The following is a 24,922-nucleotide window of genomic DNA, read 5'->3' on the forward strand; positions in this document are numbered from 1 at the left end:
ATGATTAGGTATAGAATCCAAGTCTTGACTCTACCCACACTAGATCCAATCACCCCTAATGTTAACACAAGGACTTCATTGCATTAATTTAATAAATTTTAAACTTAATTATATATATATATATATATATATATAAATTTTAGGAGGCGTAATAAATTTTAGAACTTTTAGACAACATATCCCTCCTACAAACTGAAAGACTTCTTAAAAGATCCGAATTTAGTTTTTAAACATATACACAAGAAACAGGTATGACCCGGTCAACCTAAATTCAACTATAAATTCATCTGCTTTTTTGACATGTAAAATAGATCTGCTTACACTTGACCAAAGGAGCACATATCTCTCGAGATTTTCCCAATCCGCCGATCCCCAGAGCCACCCATCATGAAGGAGCAGGCGGTGGTTCTGTATTCTGCACCGGCCATCGGCCACCTCACCCCATGGTGGAGCTGGGTAAGCTCCTCCTCACCCGCCATCTTTCCCTCTCCATCCACGTCCTCCTCCCCAGCCAAGCCTACGAAGGCGGCTCCATCTCCTCCTACATCACCGCCGTCTCCGCCGCCCACCCTTCCATCACCTTCCACCACCTGCCTCCCACCTCCCTCCCTCCCGACTACTCCACCACCTCCCCGCACCTCGAGACCCTCGCCCTCGAGCTCCTCCGCCTCAACAACCCCAACGTCCACCGCGCCCTTGTCTCCATCTCCGAGACCCACCGCGTCCAGGCCCTCGTCATCGACTTCTTCTGCACAAACGCCCTGTCGGTCGCGCGCGGTCTCGGCATCCCCTGCTACTACTTCTTCAGCTCGTCGGGATGCGGCTTGACCGTCTTCCTCGGCTTGCCCGTCCTCCACAGGACCACCACCAAAAGCTTGAAGGACCTCGCCACCGACACCGTCCTCCGCTTCCCCGGCGCGCCGCCGTTGCTGCCTTCCGACCTCGCCGAACTGGTGCAAGACCGCAACGACCGGGCCTACGAGCTCTTGCTGGAGAGCGCGACGAACATGCTGATGGCGTCCGGGATTATAGCGAACACGTTGGAGAAGCTCGAGGAGGAAGCCGTGAAAGCCATCCGGGACGGTAAATGCGTGCCCGACGGGCCGACCCCTCCGCTTTACTGCATCGGGCCCCTCGTCTCGAGCGGGAGTGGCGGAAAAGCCGGGACCGGCGGCGGCCCAGGTAACGACAAGCCGGAGTGCTTGACATGGTTGGACTCGCAGCCGAGAGGAAGCGTCGTGTTCCTGAGCTTCGGGAGCCTCGGGGTGTTCTCCACCGAGCAGCTGAAGGAGATAGCGACGGGGCTCGAGAGGAGCGGCCACCGGTTCCTATGGGTGGTCCGGAGCCCGGCCACCGGCAAAGGCCACAAGGCCGTCTCCACGGCGGAGCCGGACCTGGGGGCGCTTCTCCCGGAGGGGTTCCTGGAGCGGACCGCGGGGAGGGGCATCGTCGTGAAGTCGTGGGCCCCGCAGGTGGCGGTGTTGAACCACGGCGCGACGGGAGGGTTCGTGACCCACTGCGGGTGGAACTCGGTGCTCGAGGCCGTGTGCGCGGGGGTGCCGATGATCGCGTGGCCGCTCTACGCGGAGCAGCGGCAGAACCGGGTGTTCATGGTGGAGGCGATGAGGGTCGCGCTGCCGATGGAGGAGGCGGCGGGGGAGGAGCGGTCGGTGAGCGCGGCGGAGGTGGAGCGGCGGATCCGAGGGCTGATGGGACCGGAGGGCGAGGCCATCAGGGAGCGGATGCAGCATCTCAAGAAGGAAGCGCAGGCGGCGCTCAGTCCCGGCGGGTCGGCTCAGGTCGCGTTGGCTGAGTTAGTACAGTCATGGAACATCGCTTGAGCTTTTTGCCTTTGTCCATTGTTTTATTTTTATTTTTTTGCCATTTTTCCATTTGTGTGGTTTTTTTAAAAAAATCTGCTGCGAGTGGTGAAAGGCTAAGCTGCAATGGGTCCATGAAAATATCTATGGAGGGCACGCTGGAAAACCCTAGAAAAATTCTAGTAACTAGAAAAAAAATAATGGGATTTGATGCTTTGCATCTACCCTATTTTTGATTTAATTCTTAAACTACGTGTCACGCGAGACGTGTTCTGTTTTGGTTGGTGGGATTCAGTTCGCATATGAAATGTAAGCCCGGCATATGAAAAAAAGAAAGAAAAAAAAAAGCATTTTTTCTCTTCGTTGTGTGGTTTTTTATTAGGGAGCGCAGTTACAGTAATCTTGTCGTTACGCTACTGCCGTAGTTCTTTGATATCTTTAGGAACGGCCCTTGTTTCGCCACGTTCAGAAGCCGGCGAGTGATGTCATGTGGACAATTTATGGTGTGTTGTTTTTAGTGAACGAAAGGATGAAGGTCGTACGCATTTTTTATGCCTGGGTTTTGACGAAGTGCATAGGTATCCATCGAGAGCGTGAAAAAGTCGTTGATGCTCTGAAATCTAAATGACCGAAATCATTTGAATGTCATAATTATTATACACAGCTCATTTCGGTATAATAACTTTTTTTTTATCGAGTGTTATATAACTTTTCAATCAATTACTTAAATATCATAATTATTTAAAAATAATCACAATAAGTGATGTGCTCTATCGAATTTTCGGCATTTGAACTTTATGGTAGGTGATGTACTTCAATTGAAAACTTTTTATGGTTTTATCAAGCTTTCTGGTAACCCCTGTCTTGCCCTTGTTGACGGTGATCGGCAAACTTCCGTGGACACTTTTTGACATGACCAAGCACTCCACCAATCATTGGGAACCCTTGGGATTATAGAGCACATGATTTCGATGCCTCGTTCAAAGATATGCTTTTGCAAAGTTGAATTCGCAGACCAATGAGTAAGAATACTTGTCACCAAAAAATGTATTTCTCTAAAAGTTATGGGGTAGTGGATTGTGGCATTCTTGCTACAATTAATGGGAGCTTCACATGGACATCAAAGTTAGGTAATTCGATGCTCTCTAAAAAGGCGTATGACCGCTTGAAGAAGGCAACCTAGGAACTAAAAGTTTGGAAAACCGACCTGGTCCACGGGGCCGTCTAGTTCGTCTCGTCATTGGATTGCAACAACATTAATTAGTGGTGAGCGCACTATGTTATGCAAGTTTTCTTAATTTGAAAAGATATTCGAATTGTCTGTTGATTTCCAGAAATTATGGAAGTTATGGGAAAATCTAAGAAATCATGTTGTGAAATTGTGAAAATGGCATAAACTGTTTAAATTATCTATATCGAAATTTGGGTAATAGAAAAAAAATTAATTGTAACCTCTGAATACTTTGGTGCCATGTTTAAAGTACTTGCAATATTATATTAAATATATATATAGATAAACATGACAATTTGTTCCAAGTTGCACTGCTTGGTAAAAAGAATTTGAGTCATTAGACAATTAAATGCCAAGTCGAACAAGCCGAGTGCACACATCTTGTTCCGATTTCCTTGATGTGAATTCTTGGCCCCAAAGTGTTCGAAAAGAAAGTTCAAGCATGCCAGACAGAGAGGAGCACTTTATCAAAACCCAAGATATGGTAAGCTAGGAGGTGCCGATCCTCACTTAAGGCTGGAACAAGGGTCATGGTCGAATCATGCTGCCAGAATTCGAACAAGTGTTTGAATAATTTGCTCATGACAAAGTTCCTTGTTTTTGGCATAGTTAAGCTTCCACAGAGAAAGCAAGAAGCCACTTCAGAGAGCAGAATACTCACCACCCTCGATTCATGAATTCACAGAATTTAAGAATTAAGCAGCAGCAAAGTCTTTACGAAGTGAAAGCATCCATACCACCGAGGCAAACGAAGCTGACGCCTACCGAGGTTTCTACCACTTTTTTTACACTTGGGAGCAGCCTAAAATTTTCTGCACTGAACAGGTATGAAGAATTTCCTAGGATATAGAGTGCCGCCTGCGTCTCATGGACGATGCGGAAGACCTGGTATCTGCAGGAACCACAGACGTCGGGCTCTGAGAACTCCCGGATGTCTCCGAGCTCTTGTGCTCCCCGTGCCCCTTGCCGATGGGCCACAGTTTATCGAATATCCTCCTCGATCTCGAGGGAAGCAACTGGGCCCCGCTTTGGCTGTTCCTGCTAGATTTCTTGGCCAGCTTCCGGTTCTTCTTCGCTTCGCCGTTATCAATCTTCATGTGGCTCATCTGTTTCTCGAGCTTCCTGCAACTTTCCGTGGTCATCTTCTCTGATTCCTCATCGGTGTTCGTCGTGGAGCACGAAGTGTCTCGCTGAGTGCTGTTGAGGCCTTGAGCCCCTCTGACCTGCTCGAAATAAAGAACTTGGACAACAACCCGAAGTGGGAGACGCTCATTCTGCGCAGCATGGATGGATGCCTCCATGGTCAGTTTCTTGACGTCCATCAACCCACATATCCTTTTTCTTTCAGATTTTGTCAAGCTCGGATGTTCCTGTGGCCAAAGAAACGTTATTAGAGGTATGCCCTTTCTTTCATATGATTTGGAGTAGGTTCTCCACCAATTTCACTTGCTAAACCAGCAACGACAAGTGCCCTCTCCATGCAAAAGATCATGTGGTATGCCAAACCTTAAGCATGCAAAGAATGAGCGCTTCAGGTTAATAGTCAAAATCAAAAAACATAAGGTCATTATGAAAAACAAGCGAGAACAACAGCCTGCAGCAGGATTAATAGAGCACAAGATCAGAGAGAGAGAGAGAGAGAGAGAGAGAGAGAGAGTATAGCATCTAAAAATGAACCGGATATGATGAATGCAGGAAATGTTACCTTCAGATATATGTCAATTGATCTGTACAAGGTATCATGAATCGGTCTCGCTGAATCAGGAATTGACTGTGATAACTCGATGAAACTTGATAGTGGCAGATTCGGATCATGTGCTATTTCCATGAGATACCCATCTACCAGTTTACCAACATTTATCAAAGAATCATGCTCCAAAAGGATCATGCCATTTCCAACTTCGTTATTCTTGATGCCATAGTCCCTGCCATAATTCCCATGTGATAGATATTGCTTCAGAAGGCACTTCACCAATTCTACATCATATTTTGTGCTATGTGGAGCCCGACAAGGAATTAACAAATCCATCACTGATGCCTCATGCAACATCAGACTAACTCTTTTCACCAATTGTTCCCTTACCAAACCATCTGTTGCCACCAAGGTAGCCATTTTTAGTAGTTTTAGCAAAAAACTACAAGAACCGGAATTAACTTCAGATGGCAACAAAGCAATGATAGTTTCAAGAAGAGATTTGTTTCTGAATTGGTTGGCATCTGAAACCAAAGCATCAACAGAATCCGGCAACCATCTGACAGCATAAGTTCTGAGAGCCTCTCCAATCACACTCGCATCCATCCGTCCTTTTGACTTCACTGTCACGATCACTCGCTTGAACAGATCAATATCCAGCTCACATAGATCTTCAATCCACCAATCTTTGGGTACAGATTCCATTCTCTCCCGAAACTTTATCCCCTCCTCAACAATTCTATCTGCCGAAGCTAATTTGCGATTGTGTGTGTATGACCAATGGACACTTGTAGGATCAATAGAAGTCTTTGAGGCAATAGAATCTATACATCTCCCAACTATCTTGAGGTCATTGGACCATGGAAGTAGAGACCTTGTAGTTTGAAGAACAATGATGGAATCCTTCCAGCTCCGAAAGATACTGGAATTGAGAAATACCTCGATTTTGAAAATCAAGTTACCCCTATCAACATCCTCAGTCATCTCAAGGTATTCGGCTGCACAACGAGCAGCCACAACGTCGTAAGCATTAAGAGTAACTGTCATCCCATAACAGAATTTTGCACAAATCTCAAAAGCCTTTGGTCCTCCAGGGAAATCAACCAAATTAATTTCATCAGAATTCTCCTCATGAGCCTTCTGCACTAACTTCTGCATGCGATAGCTCTTGGACAAGAGAGGGAACTGCGGATGCGTTTGAAGAAAATAGATCAGATCAGCTAGAAAAGGAATGTACATGGTTTGTGCATGACAATGGTCACAAAACAAACTTGGGAAAAAAAAAATCAGATGAACTTCAAAAGTAATGTAAAAATAATTGATGCCTTCAACTGCTGTACGACATCATGCCTTCATCCTGTTACAGCAGAAGTCAGAAAAATGACAGGCTAAGATCTGTCAATATATTTGCATTGGAGAGTTGGTACTTAGTCTGGTATTGATGCCTTTCTTGGGGAAGGGTGTGCATATAATATACTAAGTTAGCTGCAGTGACTAAAAATGAATGAACTAAGATAATAGGATAGACAAATTCACACACTTAAAATCCTATCGGTAATTGCGGATGTCTATGGTAGCTTTCACAATTTCATGTTCTTACACATCAAATGCAAAAATAAGCATCAAATTGAGATGAGGCAGTGTAATGTCAAAATAAACTAGTCCTACACACGGGAGAAAAATAAATGCTGAGACAACATTCTCCAGCACACTAGAGGCAGCATCGAAAGATGCGTTTCCATACCTTATGAAGGTAGAACTTAACCTCACCAACACATATGGCAATGTCCGTCGCCAGTTCCGCAGATATATACCTAAATCAGTACATTCACAATGCTTAGCCAACAAAGAATGTCAATGAATTAAATTGCGATGGAAATCAGCTTCATAGTAACAAAAACAGCAATTAAAAGTCCAACAATCAGCTAGAAGGTTGACTATAACATTGATGCCATTAGGATGAAGGAAGAAACATATCTTTCTAATGAGCACTGTCCAATATATACATAGGAAAAGGCAAATGACGAAGAAAATATCTGCTTATTTCACATTTACAACTTGTATAAGATAAGTGTTTATTGGTAATATCTGGATCTCTATTAGTGATCACATACTGAGGCTTGATTCAGATATTTAGTCAATGGATCTTGCTAGTCACAAAACAATATAAGTGAACTGGTAGGTTTTTATCTTAGTGTGAGATTGGATCACCCATTACACATTTTGTTGCGTTCTTATTTCTCATGGCCCGTCCAAGCATAGACAGTAGTCATGTTTCAGTCGACCTTTGCAACTCTGCGCCTCTGGGTAATGTGTTGCGTCTCATTTCCAAATCATTCCAATTCGAATAGTCACACACTTTACTGCCATAATTCGAGAGAAACCGCCACCAAACCGAGTTACCTCTGGGTCACAATTCCTCTTGCAAAGTGGAACCACGTGTTTACTTACCATCAAGTATTTCCCTTTCAACACTGTCAAATGAAGGAGGACAGCAAAACAACCCCATTAAATATCTTCCCCTTTCCGCTCTAAACATGTGAGATTCAAAGCAAATAGTGGTTCCTACTAAAGCTCATCCATAATGATTGAGAGCAAAAGGCCTCGACCTCGTGTTAGAATCATAGCTCATTATTCTCCAGAGATAAAAGAATTACTCTTTCTGATGATTAAAGGGCTTGGCCACCCCATGTGACTTTTCCCCCCGTTTGGACCACTAACTCAAAAAAGGTAAGTCCAAAAGCTGGACCACAACCTCAAGGGCACCAGATCCCCCACATTGTCCAGGAAAGAAAAGCAACCTTTTCTTCTCTCTTCTATATATATATATATATATATATAATACAACACAATACTTAATCATAAATTTGCACAGCTTCTGTCCAATTATTACCTCGACTTCGTAGTTTACAGCCAAATTCTTCCTTGCGGAGGCATTTCACCCCCATAAAAATCAGCAGACACAGAATCACTGCCAGGCTGATACAGGAAATTGAATACTGATCCCACAAAGAGATGCGCTGTCCCAAGTACTGAAATACCCCCAAGAACGAAGATGCAAACGAGCCCATAAGAACCCACAAGCCCCCCCACAGAAAGTGCATGGGCAATTTGTTATTACAAAAACCGAGGGCGATCAAGGGTTATATTAAGACAAGAAAACAACACAAAAAAGTACACACGCACAGCTCATATCATGCTCGCAGAGACAGGAACGTAAACAGGACTGGTACAGAACAGAATAAACAATGGACCGTTCTCATCTCACCTGATAGATTTTCCATCTGCAAGGAACGCATCTGGCTTGGATCCCAACTTCATGAACTTCATTTTCCGTAATCTTTCGCAGAGGAACAGAGCAACCCTTTTTTTCCTGTCGGAAAATGGCCACGAGAAAAAAGAAATTTCTTTCGTCACACAGAAATGGCGGGCTTCGAGCCTAGAGAAGAACTGACACTAAGCCAGAGGAAAGTAGTGGAATCTGAAAACAGTGGACTCGCTATGTGCCACGAACTATCTTGCTCGTTGGAAAGAGAGAAAAATTCTCACTTGAACGAGCTAACCCGTCACGGAGACAATCCCACCAGGCTCGAGACCTTCATGATGCTCTAACGGACGCCATTCCAAGTAGAGAACGCGAGAGAAGGAACTTTCGTTCGCTAGAAAGAAGACACAGGAGAAGGAAAATGCTATGAGGAAGAAAGGGCAGAGCAAGAAGCCGCCTTATCTTTTTTTTTCCAGAGTGGAGAAGGAAAGAAGTTGGAAGCAGAGGGGAGGAGTGAAGGACAAGCAAAGAAGGGCGGTTGAGCCAAGTTTCTCAAGACATCAATGGCTTAGCGAGCGCGAGAGAGAGAGAGAGAGAGTTCGTACATGCACAGCAGGGAGCAATGATGAATAGAAATATGTGGAAAAAGAAGTATACCCTCTGGGGAGAAAATGGGAAAGGAAACAACCCAAGGGCAAATTCGCTAGAGAAAAGTTGGTGAGAAACTATGGCGTCATATGGAGAGAGAAGAGAGAGAGAGAGAGTTGTCAATCGGATGAAGTGAAATCATAAATTCTCGCCGCCTTTGCTTTAAATCATCCTGATCCGCCCCGACGATTTCCCCCTTCCTCCTCACTCCCCACAAACCGGCTCGAATCTCGATGCCATCTCACCACTCACCACCCCCTCTCTCTCTCTAAAACCCACCACCCAGTTCTCTCTCTCTCTCTCTTTCCCCTCTCTGGGTTGCAAACCGTGATGACACCTGGCACTCCTGTCCCCTCCTCTCCGTGGCCCGGGCTCTCTCTCTCCTCTTCCCGCTGGCCCTGAATTCTGCAGAAAACAGAGAAAAACAGAGAGGGAGAGAAGGAGAGGGAGAAGGGGGAGGGGGGGCGTTGTTGGGACGTGTTTGTTGCGAGTGCGTGAAGTGTAGTAGTGGGACTGGAGCGTGTGTAATGGCGATGCGTGTAGGGGTGGACTAAAAGTAAAGCAGAGTAGAGGTTACAGCTGCAGAGAGAGTAGTACAGGGTGGCTCAGAGGCAGGGGACGACGACTTTTCTTTCTCTCCCTTCCCCCCTCCTTCCCTCCTCGCTTTTGCGCTAAAAAAATTGCCGTTAATGCACGCCAACCCCCCCGGCGGACCCTTTTGCCCCCCGCTCTGCCCCCGAATTTCGGCTCCCTGCCCTCGCCGTGTCCCGTGGTGGTGCGACGCGACGCGTAGCTCGGCTCTGTCTTTTGACTTTTTTGGTGCTGTGCTGGTACCATTATTCGGTTCGGCTTAATTCGGGCAGGGAAAGGGAAATTTGACTCCGAATGTAAAACGAGTCAACCGTTTCATGGGGAGAGCGGGAAAAAGAAATTGGTCGATTTCATTTTTTGGGCAAAAAATAAACCCTTCGTCTTAAGGGTTTTTTAGACTTAAGCATGTTCTTAAAAGGCTTAAAGAAAAAAATAAATGAGATAACCATATTAGGGTGAAAGTCCTTGCGCTGTCCTTCGTATTCTCTTTCTATTGAGAAGAGAAAGATAGATAGAAAATTTGGAGCCTCTTGATGGAGAAAGTAGACTTCACATCAGAGCTTGCTCTGGTTACCGTTGGATAGGGTGGTATGGTAGCTACCCACACCTAGGCAAGGGAGGGTGGATGAAATACCTATTATTGTGTTGGTCAATTTGACTTCGATCGTAAAACGAGTCAACCGTTTCATGTGGAGAGGGGGAAAAAGAAATTGGTCAATTTCATTTTTCGGGCAAAAAATAAATCCTTTGTCTTAAGGGTTCTCGCCCTTTTTACTTGAGGTACAAGGGAGAGTAAAAATTCTGATGCACTCTCATTTGAAAAGCAACTTACTCCTCATAATAATAAATGACCTCGTGAAAAAATGGTTCATTCCAACTGATAATCCGAGACATGCTATAAAACTATTAAAGTATCGATGCTCCGAAGGAAAAATATCGAGAGATATCATAATTCAAAGGAAGACGACTGTTTTACACATCATTAGAATGGACATCGAGATTTTCATTTTCCAAAGGATCCTTAGCTCCCCGTGCTTTGGTGGGTTGTTGAGATCCTTTTGACAACCTGTGTTGAGTTGAAGGAATATCCATATTGATTCGATTGATTGCGTGAGGAACCGGGGGAAAGAAAACGGAAAAGTTAATTTTTTTTTTTCATTGGAAAATCGATTTTAAAATGTAATAAATGTTGGAAAAACTTTTGTTAACAGTTACTCAACATGATGTGCCTTTTGTAGGTTGTGATAATCCAAACTATGCTGCTTAATGATGTGATAAGCTCTTTCCATGATCCTCTTGGTTGGAGACAAAAAAAAATTGTTTAATATTTTTTCTTGAAATAAATCTATTAAGCAAGTGAAATTGCCAATGCAAATAAGGATAGAGAAAAAAAATCGAGAGATATCATAATTCAAAGGAAGAAGATTATTTTACACATCATTAGGATGGACATCGAGATTTCCATTTTCCAAAGGATCCTTAGCTACCCGTGCTTTGGTGGGTCGTTGAGATCCTTTTGACAACCTGTGTTGAGTTGAAGGAATATCTATATGGTTTCGATCGATTGCGTGAGGAACCGGGGGAAAGAAAACGGAAAAGTTAATTTTTTTTTTCATTGGAGCATTGATTTTAAAATGTAATAAATGTCGGAAAAACTTTTGTTAATAGTTACTCAACATGATGTGCCTTTTGTAGGTTGTGATAATCCAAAGTCTGCTGCTCAATGATGTGATAAGCTCTTTCCATGATCCTCTTGGTTGGAGACAAAAATTTTGTTTAATATTTTTTTTCCTGAAATAGATCTATTAAGCAAGTGAAATTGCCAATGCAAATAAGGATAGAGAATGTGCCGATTACAATCGATTGCAAAAGAGGAGGCTCCTATTCCCATGGCTAGACAAGCTTTAATACTGATTTTGTCAAATTGGTCCAACTTATCATTTTATTTGCATACAAATAATTTGGAGATAATTACATAAATGATTTCTGAATTTTGATCAAACATAAATGTGGTCTCTAAACTTTTAACTTGTTTAATACAACTCTAGAAATTTAGTAAATTTTCAATCTAGTCCATAAACTATATAAATAGTCTAATGTTATCATTCCATTAGCTCAAGTTCATGAACAATATTGAATATTTTTATACAATTTAATGACCAAATTGAACATGTATTAAAAGTTTAGGAATTACATTCAACAAATTAAAAATTCATTAATTATTTATATCTTTTTTTCAATGATTTAATTCGAATGACTATGGAAACACGGTTGGTATTATTATCAAAGTGTCATTTACATATTGCATAGATATAAAAGTGAGTTCTTGAAGAAGTTGAACTGGTATTCGAATTTAGGAGGGTTGGACCTAGAGATTCCAATTTGAAACGCAATGTCGTTTTGTCAAATAAAACATAAGGTTGATGCTCCAATTCTTTTGTATGTAGTGCTAATTAAAACATTATGTCATAATTAATGTTATTTAATTATGATGATATGGCAAATAATAAGTTGTCGTGCTTACGGTAAAAGGCATTAAGTTTTATCCCGTCATATATCATGCATAATAGAATGGATTACATGAGAAACTATAGATATAATTAAACTATCATATTCGTAAAGTTATTTTAGTGTTTACTTCTTTAGATATTTCTTATTATACCTAACCTACCAACACCTATAACCATGTTAATGTTTTAAAATTTTATTTCTCTTAAGTTTTCAAAAATGTTTTCTCATTCTCATAAGTCAATTTTAATACTTATTGTTAAGAAATTTTCCTCTGATATTTCACTTTTTCTTCCAAAAATTCTTAAATTTTCTTTTGAAAAAGAAAAAAAAAACTCCCTCAATTATAGTCTAGTGCATGTAATGTGTAGAAGTCTCTGACCAAAAATAAAAGTGTAAAAATCACTTTCAGTATAATACTAATGTAGTTGCCAATGCTTCACATGGGCTTCACATTTAAAAATTTGTATTTCACTAAACCTCCTTCTTTACTTTTTCACATTCACCTTATAAGGAAATATAGTGGATTCTAGAGTTACAGCAATAAGAATAACCACAAAAATTAAATAATCTTAGAAAAAATATCATGAAACATTAATGTTATATGATCGAATCATGTAGGTTGGTTTGTCTGGTATAAAAAATCACTTTACGCTTCTAAACATCTTTTTTTTTTAAACTATAATTGTATTAATGTAGACGCATTTTTGTTTTTAAATTTGACATTATTATTTTGTCATTTTTAAGCATAATCACCATTCTTTAATTACTCAAAAATAACTCCAATATTGTATTCCGTTACATTTTATATTGAATTGAACCAAACTATTTTATACTCCATGTTATTTGATCGATTAATATTTATCTATATTTCCTCTACCACATAACAGATTGTGGAAAGTATAATCAAACTATACTGTTGTAGATTTCTAGTATGAATTCTATTTTTCATCACTACATTTTCACGCATTATCTAATCGCTTTTGTACTTTTAATAGTCTAATTGAATTATTTACTTTCATAAATTTTCTTAATAAGTCCCTTCGACATCAAATCATGCTAAATTCAATTGACATAACACTCGGCAAAGACATGGATAACTATTTTTCCCACATGGACATCCACAATTGTGGCCACATTGGTTAAATTTATACGCAATCTTATTCCGATATTGTTTAGATTGGCTGAATTTTACGATGGTGGTGTCCAAATAGGCCTCCATATTGACTAAATTTTATCCAGTCATAATTATGCCGGTAATATTTGAAAGTGGGAGACTTTGACTAGAAAAATTGTAAAAGTAAATGACTTAATTAGACAAATCAAAAGCACATGCTTTTAGTCTAACAAAAGCCGAAAAGTTAATGGACGAAAAGTAGTATATTCCTTTTCTTTTCTTTTTTTCCTTTTCTATTTCCTATAAATTGTTTCGTATTTGTCAGTTTGTTGTGCTGAAAGTTCTATTCCAAATTACAAAGTCAATATCTCCATTGTATATTTTTTTCTTTTTCTATTCATCACATAACATACCCTGCCTAATGTAGTCAATTCCACTCAAACTTATGATAATAATATCTTCTCATTCTAATGAAATTAATCAGATTATTTACTTTGATGAATATAATTAGATATATATGTTCTAAAATATTCTTCCCTCAAAATTTTCTTACGAGAATTTAAAGAATTCTCTTGATCATATAGTTGTCATACATAGTCCATTTCACTACATTTATAAATTCTCCCAACATATTTACCCGTTCATATTTACATCACTATTTTAAGAGTTTTTCCTTTAAATATGTACTTTTCTTGAAAGAACCTAAGAATTTTTTGGAAAAGAGAAGAACAATTCCATTATATGTATATAATATTCATTTATTTATAATATATTTGGTTCGATATTAGATGTGCCTTCAAATTATCTGCTAAAAGCTATTGATGAGAACATATACTTGCAAACCTTAAAAAAACGTACATAGTACACGAGCAATTAATTTCGGTATTGTTGAGAAGATGTCACGTGGCCTATCCATCTGAAAATATGTCAAGATGCAAAAGAAATTACAGAGTTTGTCGAGCAGTAATTGACTGATTGGTGTAGATGGACTGGCATAAGGCAAATGACGCCAGATTTCTGCCTAGCAAGTAGCAAGTAACGTGCAAATTAAGTTCTGGCCAGGAACAATTTATTGAGGGACACCTTATTTTCAGGGTAGATGCGACCTCAAACATTGAAGGATCGTACCTTTGGCATTGACTAGACCTGTACGTACCTGCCTTGGATCCGATCTCTTCGCCTTCGTGATCGAAGAAATGAAAAGCAGAAACACTTTGGATCTCACTGCTCATATTTGAAAAGGGAATAGCCGATTGGCGATCATTTGGGAACCAGCCTTTACTCATGAATTATCGAAGAGGTCATTGACTTCAATTTTTCAGCATTCAATATGAGCCTCGAGGTGTTATAAACTCTCTTGATTTCAAGCATTGACAACCTCCGGTCTTTGCTCCTGTTGCCTACTGACACTTCCCTCATATCGGATGTGTCAATCAGTTCTATCAGGCTTCCTTATCCCATAGTTTGCCACGAGCTGTACTTTGTCTGAGTGCTCTTCCCGTGGCAATCGCACGGTCGCTCTTTGTCCTAGCAGAGAGGGTTGGCTGGGCTCATCTAACAACCACGTGCCTATGGGAGGGAGTTTGGCTCTAACATCGACTATAACGACCGGTCCCTCTCAACAGGCTAAACTTTAAAAGAACTATTGAAGTTGGGACCATAGGATGGATCTTTACTAATGAATCACTTAGCAAACCTTCTCCCATCCATGGTGAGCCCCAACTCCCATCCATGGTGAACTTCGCGGCATTATACATTCCAAACAAGCCAATATAGTATCGAACCGAAGGTCACTTGAATAGATGTGTTTTATTCGAAAACGGACCAGATAAGGGCAGGAGTCAATTGTTAGGGACAAATAAGGTGTGGCTTTTCCTTGAAATTTCAAATATGATGAATGGTCATAATTAAGGAATGACCCAAATCACATATCCAATTGAGTGTATCCTAAGGTTTTCTAGGTTGACATTAACAAGGACATTAATGCTGTAAGTGAAGAGTTTATAACACTCCAAATCCTACTTTGGATGAAAGAGAGATTTGAGATGTCATACTTAAGTAAATTACTCACACAAAAGACTACAACTTAAGTATTCCTTTGGTGGCTTAGCTCATATAATAAGAGTAATGGCTGGTGCCATAACAGATGGTATCGAAGTTAGATCCCCTCCGATTGCTCTGAGATTTGTTTACATACTTAATTAGCTGATTTGATGAGGATAGGGAGTGCTTGACAAGTCGAGAGGGCTTAGATCAAATGCAGCTCCGTGCTGGCCTTTATGATGGCAAAAAATGTGGAATGCACCAGGTGAATAGTGGATTGACTAGGTTATGTGGGCACGCACTAATTAATAAGGACGTTAGCACTGTATTAGGGGCGGTTTGTAACATCTTAAAACTAAGCGTGGAAATTTTTAATTATAGAGGCAAATAGAGGCTTGGAAATATTTGAACTTTGACCTCATGTTCTAATATTATGTGAAATTTTGTAAGATCATTGTTAATAGTTATAAAAGCTTAAATTATTAGATAAAGATATGGTTTAATATTTAGATATTCTATCAAGGTTAGATCCATGTGGATTGAAGAGTGCTTATTGAGTGGTTCCCAAGTGAAAATTCATCCTAAAAAAATTGAGAAATTGACTTCTTATCTGTGGGAACTTGGCTTATGGCCGAACAAGTCGTTTGATAAGAGATCTCAAGAATAAGCAAATATCAACTACACTAGAGATCACATTGAGATTAATTGGATCAACATGTAAAATGCACGCCCATTTATCTGTCTGATTAACAATGTGGTCACCTTCCATATTAACATGGCTACAGGTATTCCTTGCGATCGATATGGTCATGTGGGCTTCCCGACACCAATCGATAATGTTTAAATCAATCGCTTTCTTAATCTAAACCGAAAGGGTTTCCCTAAAATCGTCACCGATTGGTAACCATGGGGAGTTGTGGGACCGAAAATGAATATTATCAGATGCTTGATTTTCCTGATAACTTTTCCTTTATTTTACCTCGCGACAAGGCTGAAAAGGCCATCCGACGGCCATGGCAGCAAATTAAGGCGATAATATATAGACTAGGACATGCCAAATGGTCCCTTTTTGAGTTCTTGTGGGAACCTTCCATCAATTCAACGATAACAGCTGATTGATAGACCTAACTTTGTCCCCATCTCTCCATGATGGTCCATCATCTATCTATCAAACGCATTGAATCATAAGCATGAAATCCATCTATCCATCATTGCAACCAAAACGGGCGCTAAATGAAGTTTTTCACCGCTTCAAAAGCCTTTATGCAAAAAAATTTTCATTTAGCTGAGCAGTAGCAAATGACTTTTTCTTTTTTCTTTGCCAAAGAATGAGAGGGAATGACTCAAAACACCTACGGAAGGTGTGAGTTTTAGTTTCGTCGGAGCTGCATCTTGTGTGTGTGGGGAAGTATTTCTCAAGATCGTATGAAATTCGAATCAGCAGTCGGAGTAATTTTCTATTTCACCGTTTTCTCACCTTTTCGCGTTTTGCATTGCCAAGTGCCTCTGGGACATCTATTAAGCATACTTAAGGAGATGCTCAATTTTCAAATCATTGATTGTGCATATCACGAGAACAATAAGTGATTAGAATTTATGATATTTCCTCATTTGATTTCTTAACAAGTGCTTCGGATGTGCTCCTCGACAAAATCTTTTTCAGTAAGTCTATAAGTGTTTATTCAATTAACGTCATTTGATGCAATTTAAAGCCATAAGCCATTGCGACCATTTTCCTTGTTGGAATTTCTCCTATACTGATATTACATGCATCAATTGCGAAAGTTCAAACATTCCAAATCCTTCATTATTACTCACATTTTCTTAATTAATATGGTGGCTACGGAGGTTAGACTACATAAGACCACAAGCAGGCATCTCCAAAGGGAGACCAAGAAAACAAGATTTTAATGGCTGTCGAGGTTTGATTAGCCTCCATCAGTGAGTATTCTTGTCCACATCATGACAGAGTCCCTTAGTCCAGAACTACTTTAAATGTGGCAAGTTGACGTTATTTGTGAGCGAGTTTTACGTTCTCCTCGGACATTAATCTTATCCATTATGTATTTAGTTTTTCGTGGATCGATGATCAATCGGTCAAGTTTCAAGTAATAAATGTCTCGGAGGTGACTATGAAATTAGTCATGTTTCATATCTGATTGTACATGAAGAGATGGTTAGCCCAGTAATAAATGAGTAATCTGTCCCGTATGAAATCACAGCTTCGATTTACTTCGGAGTGAACCTCTAACGGCTATTGCCATATTGCCTAGTTGCGGCATGTCTAGTGTGGAGGGATTTGCAAGCCCATTACATCACAGTGAGACTATGGTGATAGGTTTACCGACTTCGGATCTTCAAATCATAAAAAAGTACGGAATAGTATTGCTCATCTAAACATTTTGTAATGGTTGTGAGAACCTCATAGTAATGTCCAAAGAGAGTCACTAGCATTAGATTCCCACTCATCAATCTTATCCCAATAAGGTAAAAAGAAAGAAAGTGATAGGGTACATAATTAGTTTTCTATTTGTTCAAGCTCAATGAAAGTCTTCCACTAAGATGTAGCAAAAGATTATAGGATTTGGAAAATCTCCAAATCATCTCTTCCTTCCTCATCACTAGGTCGAGAGATAAGTTCGCCTAAACATGTAAATTATAGAAAAAATATTGTATGGTCTATAAATAATGTGGACCAAAGCCATCTTCATCATTGATTACTAGATTTACAATGCGACTAACCTAATCAATTATTGAGATGATATTAATCTACATGGTCCAGCATAAAGGCATGAAGAATGCAATAGAGTCCGTTCCCCAGTCATTACTAGACAGTCTTTGTCGAGCTCGAGTTCTTCGCCTTCATTCCCCTGGTCCCTAGCCTATCCCCCCTAGAAAATCCATATCTTATTTTGGTCCATCCCGTTACCTAATCGAGCCTCCCCCAGTTTAAAACCCCAGGAAAGGGATTGCCCGCAATCACAGCCAAAAGCCGAACCCCATGTGTGGTTCTAAATCGCAATCATTATCGAGACTCAGGCGTGGGGGGGATAAACCATCATAAATAAATGATGACGACGACGAAAAAACGGGTGGCCCCATCCCCAAGCTCATGATGCCCCCCATCTTATGTGGACGATCCGGCTCTTTTGCTGCGGCCATAATGTCGTGCCGGGGACCATCATGTCAGTTCCCATCACGCCCGAAACCCTAATTTCCTAAAAAAAGAATGTTTTTTCCCTTAAGGCGATACGTGTATGTCTTGGGACGACAGCAGCTGGATTCTCTCTCCAGGTCCTATGCTCTTAAAAGGGTCGACATGATTGCACTAACCACTCGCCCCCAACATCCGTTTTCTCCGATTCCGCGGACAGATCGCACTGTAGCAGCAAAGAGAAACGAGGGAGATCGTGTGTTAGATGGTGGTGGTCACATGGAGTTGCACTGTTCGGCAAAGTATCCTGTTGGCCAACTACGGGGGGAAGAAGATTCGTTTCTTTTCCGCGAAGTTGCTTCGTCGATTTCCTCGAACGTTTTCCAACGCGGATGCGGTAAGAGAGTTTCCCGAACGGTCTGATAGGTGTAGAGCGCAAGAGATTGAGCATCATCGACTGATTTGCCGGGGTTTTGGGCAAGAAATTTTTGCTCATCTAGACCGGCCAAAAATGGAAGTTGAAAAGGATTTTAATAGGATGGGGTGTATAAATGACTCAGTCCTCGAGGGCTGAGTACGAGAGCTCGATGTTTTGTATTTGTATATATGAGAGATCTTTCAATCGAATGAGCAAATTTAGATGTGGCGCTTTATGCTTCACAAGCCCAAACATTATCATCTTGTGCGATTTGATAATTTAATAATCATCAACAACTCTAAAAATTTAACTTTTTAGATAAAAACGTGACTTATTATTTAAATATTTTAACACTTTGCCTTAAGAAGGCAAATAGGGATCTGAAAAATTCAAACTCAAGCGTTTTAGTCCTGACACTATATGAGACTTGATGGGATTATTACCAATTATTTTAAAAATTTAAGTTATTAGATATATGCATAATTTATTATTTAAAAATTCTAACCATCATTGATAAACGATAGTTATGGATATTGGTCCCACAACATTTAACTTTTCCCTGATTTCAAATTTAGAACTCACAAATACTGATTTTCCAGACAGTAAAGCGCCAACACCATCGCTGGAACATGACATATGAAGTCCTATTACGAGACACTTTCCCAAATTAAGGACTCCTTTTTTTTTTTTTTTTTTTTTTTTTTTTTGCCATGTTGCCTTGTCCAAATACATATAAACATCGTATATTGAACTTACTACATAGCCAAATTATCCTCCTCGGTACAAAGTACAAGTCCTAACACTATCATATTGCAGCTTTCAGTGAAATCCAAGTGGGCGTTTGGCTTTGTTCAAAAAAAAAAAAAAAAAAAAGGCGTTTGGCTCCAGCTCCACTCTTAGTTCAGATCAAGCTGCTGCCCAAACCCTAAAGATTAGCTGCTAAACCTCTCCTGATCAATTCCCATTCCTAATTCAGGTCACAAGACGTGCGACCGTGAGTATACATTCAACCATCTGCAACGTTGGATGCCCTCGTCTTCTGCAGCAATTTTGCACGCTCGGCGATCCTTTACGCTGGCGGAGATCATGACCACTCCTCTTTTTCAGTTCCTTCTTTTGTCCTGGAGGGCAGCGCCTCTGTTTACCTGCATCGTCAGGTCAACCCTTCAGACATTCTTGGACACTTATAAGTTAACCAAAGCACAAGCGCCATGCATGCACGCGTGCATGCATGCAGAGGAATATGTGAGCTGTGAGGGACCTTTCATCTGAAAGCAACTAAGCAGCTTGACTTCGAATTTCACAATTCGGAGCACATGCAAACGTCTCGTCCGGTGTCGTCTCTGCGGGGGGATTGGCATTGAGAGAGAGAGAGAGAGAGAGCCTCTTTTGCTTTTCCCAGAGAATGTTGAAGTACAGGGGCATGGCTGCTTTATCTGATATCCTAGCTGGGCCACCAAGCAGAGAAATTGTTACCATAAAATGTGGGACAAAAATTATTGAGCAATGTTCTCCGAATGCGACGATAGCTACAGCCAACCAAATTGAAAGAATGTCCAGGAATAATTGTCCTTTTTGTGAAATTTTCACAATATTTTTATGTATGATTGATTTAGCAAAATCAGAGTTCTTGGGTACCCGGTGTATTGCTAACTATAGATTCGATGTTCTTTCGCATAGCATCAAAGTCATTATGCAATTCCTTCTCATGACCAGATTTAAAATGGTATTTCTACAAATTCCCGATACTAGGTCTTGATGCGGGGTACATTGGGATTGGATTTACATCTTTTAGTTAATTTGAATTTTTTTTTTTGGGTTTGACGTTTTATTTCTTTATTGGTTTGACTTTAGGGATTAAATTAAAATACTTGATAATTTTGTTTGATTTTCAGGGAATATCAAATTAGATTATATCAGATTAGATTATAGATAGTATTTTCAGATTTTCCTAAGTTATCTCTACGTAGTTGTCTCCTAGTTTGGTTTTTTTATGGAAGGGCTTTTGGTTATAGATATTTCATTCGTGGCACTTGTAAATTCAGTTCATCAAAAATCAGAAATTATTATTGAGAGTTCATCTCTGTGCGCTCCAATGGCACGTGATTATGAGTTGAGACTCGATGACAACAGCCATCTCGCTAACGAAGGTTAGGGGGCTTAGGCTTTGTGGATAGCTGTTCGTCATTTCAAAGCAGAACCTGGAGTGGGAACTTGGTGGGATGCATCAGACTAGGGACGCGATTGCAAATCGACTTGGTGTCCTAGAGCTAGAGAGAAACCCGAGTGGAGACAAAAAAGAGAGTAGAAATGTCAAAAGATTTAGGACTAAATTGACAGAAATACAATATATTTATGACTTTTTTTTGGTACTTTTCCCTCTTGTACTTTTTCCTTGCTTGGTGTCTTAGAGCTAAAGAGAAGCGAGTGGGGACAACAAAGTGGCACCGCGGTAAAATTGAGCCCGGGGCCAACAATTGGTAGACCTCTTACAATGGATCGTGATCACAAATGAACTTTTGAATTCTTAGATTACGGTGAAGATTGCCGTCACAACAATCACCTCAAAGTTCCTTTTTGAAATTGTTAGTTGAATATTAAGAAATTTGTTTTAGCTATAGATGAATTCTTTTATTACATGTATATGCTGGAAATCGGCAAAGCAAACTTAATTTGTAGCAGATCGAAAGTAGATGTGTTCTATGGTAGGATTTGTTGCATATAAGTATACACTATTATGGAAATAAGTTTATCTCTTTTTAAAGATAACATAAAATTGAGACATCTCTCTCTACGCGCCTTGTACGTTCACGCTTCAATCCGTTTCTACTATGTCGAGAATTGGTGACCATAGGTTCACAAGACAATAAAATTCGGTCATTCATCGAAAACATTTGAAACGTTTGTGGGATTTGATATTTTGCGTAGAAAATATTACAAAATGCGTTTGAATACGATTGGTCAAAATGAGACTTCATGGCGTAGAGACAACCCTACACGTAGACCAGCGTTGCTGAGCGGTGAACTGACTAGATGTTTGGGTAAGAGGGGAGGCGGATGGTCCACCGGACCGTCATTGCTGGCCGACGGTCGGTGACCGGACGGGAACGGCAGGCGGAGCTCCCGGAACATGTTGCAACATCTGCTGGATCATGGGCCGGAGGATCCGATTTGGGTCGGGCCTGAAAGAGGGGAGGGCCCATGGGAGAGTGAAGGCAGGGGCTCTGCCAGTTGGACATCACTGATTCTGTGGTTGAACATCTTCCTTTCTTTATCCTCTCCTCTTATTCTCATTTTGTTACTCCATCTTTATGCAGTTACCCCAACTATACAGAACGTATATGTGTGTTTATGTGTATGTATATATCTACTTCACACTACACTCACAAAATTCGACCTGACACAACACGACGCAATGATATAATTTCATCTCGTTACTGAATTTTAAAGTTCAAATTTGTTTTAATCCTATTTAAATGACATGATATATAGAATTAATACCACAAAAAATCCAAAATAGTACATGTGACAAATTTATCTCAAATTGATTTTTTGATTTCCGAAAATCATAAATTGGTACAACTATCACAAATTTATCTAAAATTAACTTTTCGATCACTAAAAATCTCAAATTTGTATATTTATAACAATTTAGTTTATGTTAAATTATATTAATACCATGAAAAATCATAATTTGGTATTGATAAACGAAGAATAAAACTCTAAATTGGTACACCCATCAATTGTCATATGTCATTCAACTCAGCAATTTGATGGTAAAATTTAATAAAAACAAACGGGGGATAAATTTATCACAAATATACTGATTTGAATTTTTGGTGATCAAAATAAATTAATTTGGAGTAAATTTGCGATGGGATATATCAGTTTGGGACTTTCGTAATATTAACTCTAATATATATGTACGACACGACGTGAAATTACAATTTCATCCCGAATTATAGCATTCGAGTTTTCCTAATCCTATTCAGGTAACATAATATGTATGTTGTGGACCGACAGCTAGGCGCATGGGAATTGCTACGTGTTCCTCAACGCCAGTCCTCTCACCTCCCCACTCCATCAACGTGGCCGCTCCTCTGCGCATTCGCCGATCGCATCGGACTTCATAAATTCACTTTCCGGCGAAGAAGAGTTCGCAAACTTGAGAGAAGAGAGAGAGAGAGAGATGGCTGGAGAGAACTACTGGAGGAGAGCGGCGGACACGCACAAGGTGAGGGTGGGCGACACGGCCGACGCCTGGAGGCGGCCGAGCGGCAAGAGCTTCCCGTACAACACGACCACCATGCTCGTCGGCGGCTTGCTCCTGGTCTCCGCCGTTGGACTCTACACGGTCTATGCCAACCGGAGGCACAAGGCTCGCGAAGTGGTGAGGGTGGCTGATCGTGTCGCCGAGAGGCCGCCGCCTCCGCCACCACCGCCGCCGGCTGATGCTCACCCACGAAAGTGAAAGAAATTCTAGCGAATACAAGCTTGTATTTAACGGAGCCGTGACTGTATATTTGCGCGTCAAGAAGGATATATACTCGATAAAGAAATAAGATCTTCATATAACTTCGCTTTGTTTATTTCCTGAAATTTATGTAGACATGTGCTATTCATTAAACTCAAAGCTTATTGCTCGAATACGAGCCTAAGTTTCTTCATGACAAACAAAGAAAACATAAGGCATGGAGAAATGTCGTGCAGCAGACACAGGAGCGAACTATTTCTCAGTTGTATCCAAATAACTCGAATTTGTGTCATAATCTGAAAAACAGTTTTTCTTTTTAACAAATAAAAGAATTAGTATCATGAAAAATTTATATTGATATATTAGTTAAAAATTACCTCAAATTAATTCTTTTATTACAAAAAAATTTAAATTTGTGATGAATTTATAAATTAATTTTTTGATAATTAAAAACTTCAAAGCGATATATTTATAATAAATTTACATTAATATCAAGAAAAAAAATCAATACATACGATAAATAAAGAGTAAAATTTTAAAAAATCACAAATTAATACATACGATAAAAATAAAGAGTAAAATTCTAAAAATCATAAATTGATACATACGATAAATAAAAAGTAAAATTCTAAATTAATAAGTATAAGGATAAAATTCCAAATTAATACACTCAACAATTATCACATGTCAGATAAAAAGTAAAATTCTAAATTAATAAGTATAAGGATAAAATTTCAAATTAATACACTCGACAATTATCGACAATTATCACATGTCAGTAATTTGTGTGTGTCGGTAATTTGACCATAAAATTTAACAAAAAATAATAAATGGTGAATTTATCTTCAAGTATATCAATTTGGGTTTTATTTGGGGAAAATTGTTATTGATGATAGTTTGGGGTTTTTCATGAAATTAGATAAAAATAAATAAATAAATTACTTATGTAGACGTAATAAAACTGCCTCCAAGCAGGCGCCTTCATCTCGTTGACTGAACTACAGACCAAAAAAAGAAAAGAAAAAAATCTCATTGACTGAACTTGAATAGTATTTCCTCAACAAATACCACTCGCGGGAGAAGCACGTGTCATCATGGCTCACGTCCATGAAGCAGCAGTCTCAATTGTTCGGCCTGCTCCACCAGGATTTATGCTTCTTATTTTAGGAGATAGGATAGTCCAGGAATACCTTGCCCTCGGCTTTGCAATGGTGGATCCGTAATGTTATTACCAAAACAATTAAAAACATTGCATTCACTTCACAGGATATTTTGCAATAAAATAACGACACGGATTGAGCATTTACATGCAACTTTGGGCCTCCAAAAGGGGTGTGCAGCCCAGTCCAATTTGAGAGCTGGACCGGACAATTCTAGAAGATTTCTTGAGTAATTTGTTCAATTCTTGATAATAACTGATCTAGCTCCGCAATCTATGTAAGGAACCGTCCGCCCAAATTACTTAATTATTTTTTTCTGAAGTAAACCCTATATTGGTAATGTATGTTTCAATTTTCATTGAAATGAAGTAATGACTGTCGTATGTAATATATATAAGTAAACCCTATGCATTCCTCCATAATTTTGTTTGTCCATATATATTTATTATTTAACATATGTTGATGTGATGGCATGTAATAAAGTAATGACTACGAAATTCAGTGAAAGATTAGTCGATCATCAATTAGCGTCAAACCCCCGATCATGTAAACATTTATTTGACAAATAAACTAAACATAATGCTCTTATTTTTCTTTTAATATTGGAAGACTCCACTTATCATGTAAGCATTTATTTGACAAATAAACCAAACATAATGCTCTTATTTTTCTTTTAATATTGGAAGACTCCACATGTAAGGAATAGAAGAAACAAAACCAAAAGAGGACTCCTCAGTTTCAAAATTAACTTGGATCGGGTTGGCTGATTTCTAGTTCTACAAATGAGTAAACAATTCGAT

General features: G+C 39.8%; 2 protein-coding genes and 1 pseudogene across 2 annotated transcripts; 2 read left to right on the top strand and 1 right to left on the bottom strand.

The window, feature by feature from the left end:
- Positions 1 to 327: 327 nt before the first annotated feature.
- Positions 328 to 2,086, top strand: LOC120291342 (annotated as a pseudogene).
- A 1,509-nt stretch (positions 2,087 to 3,595) lies between these two features.
- LOC104437109 (BTB/POZ domain-containing protein NPY1) lies at positions 3,596 to 9,292 on the bottom strand. The gene is made up of 5 exons (XM_010049995.3): positions 8,294 to 9,292; positions 8,013 to 8,117; positions 6,489 to 6,558; positions 4,757 to 5,929; positions 3,596 to 4,421 (listed from the first exon to the last, which is right to left on the bottom strand). Exons 2-5 carry the CDS (start codon positions 8,072 to 8,074, stop codon positions 3,891 to 3,893), a joined length of 1,836 nt encoding a protein of 611 aa, XP_010048297.2. The 5' UTR covers positions 8,075 to 8,117; positions 8,294 to 9,292; the 3' UTR covers positions 3,596 to 3,890.
- A 13,385-nt stretch (positions 9,293 to 22,677) lies between these two features.
- On the top strand, positions 22,678 to 22,959 carry LOC104439428. The gene has a single exon (XM_010052496.2). It carries the CDS (start codon positions 22,678 to 22,680, stop codon positions 22,957 to 22,959), a length of 282 nt encoding a protein of 93 aa, XP_010050798.2.
- Positions 22,960 to 24,922: the final 1,963 nt, after the last annotated feature.

The sequence above is a fragment of the Eucalyptus grandis genome, chromosome 3, assembly GCF_016545825.1.
Source record: "Eucalyptus grandis isolate ANBG69807.140 chromosome 3, ASM1654582v1, whole genome shotgun sequence".
Taxonomy (NCBI): domain Eukaryota; kingdom Viridiplantae; phylum Streptophyta; class Magnoliopsida; order Myrtales; family Myrtaceae; genus Eucalyptus; species Eucalyptus grandis.

Bases quoted from the DNA above. Each gene is read 5' to 3' on its own strand.
- LOC104437109 (XM_010049995.3), bottom strand. From the start codon at position 8,074: ATGAAGTTCATGAAGTTGGGATCCAAGCCAGATGCGTTCCTTGCAGAT. The intron at 6,559-8,012 runs GTGAGATGAGAA...GTACTGATTTAG, and splicing joins GCAGATGGAAAATCTATCAG to GTATATATCTGCGGAACTGG. The intron at 4,422-4,756 runs GTAACATTTCCT...CTTTGGCCACAG, and splicing joins CAATTGACATATATCTGAAG to GAACATCCGAGCTTGACAAA.
- LOC104439428 (XM_010052496.2), top strand. From the start codon at position 22,678: ATGGCTGGAGAGAACTACTGGAGGAGAGCGGCGGACACGCACAAGGTG.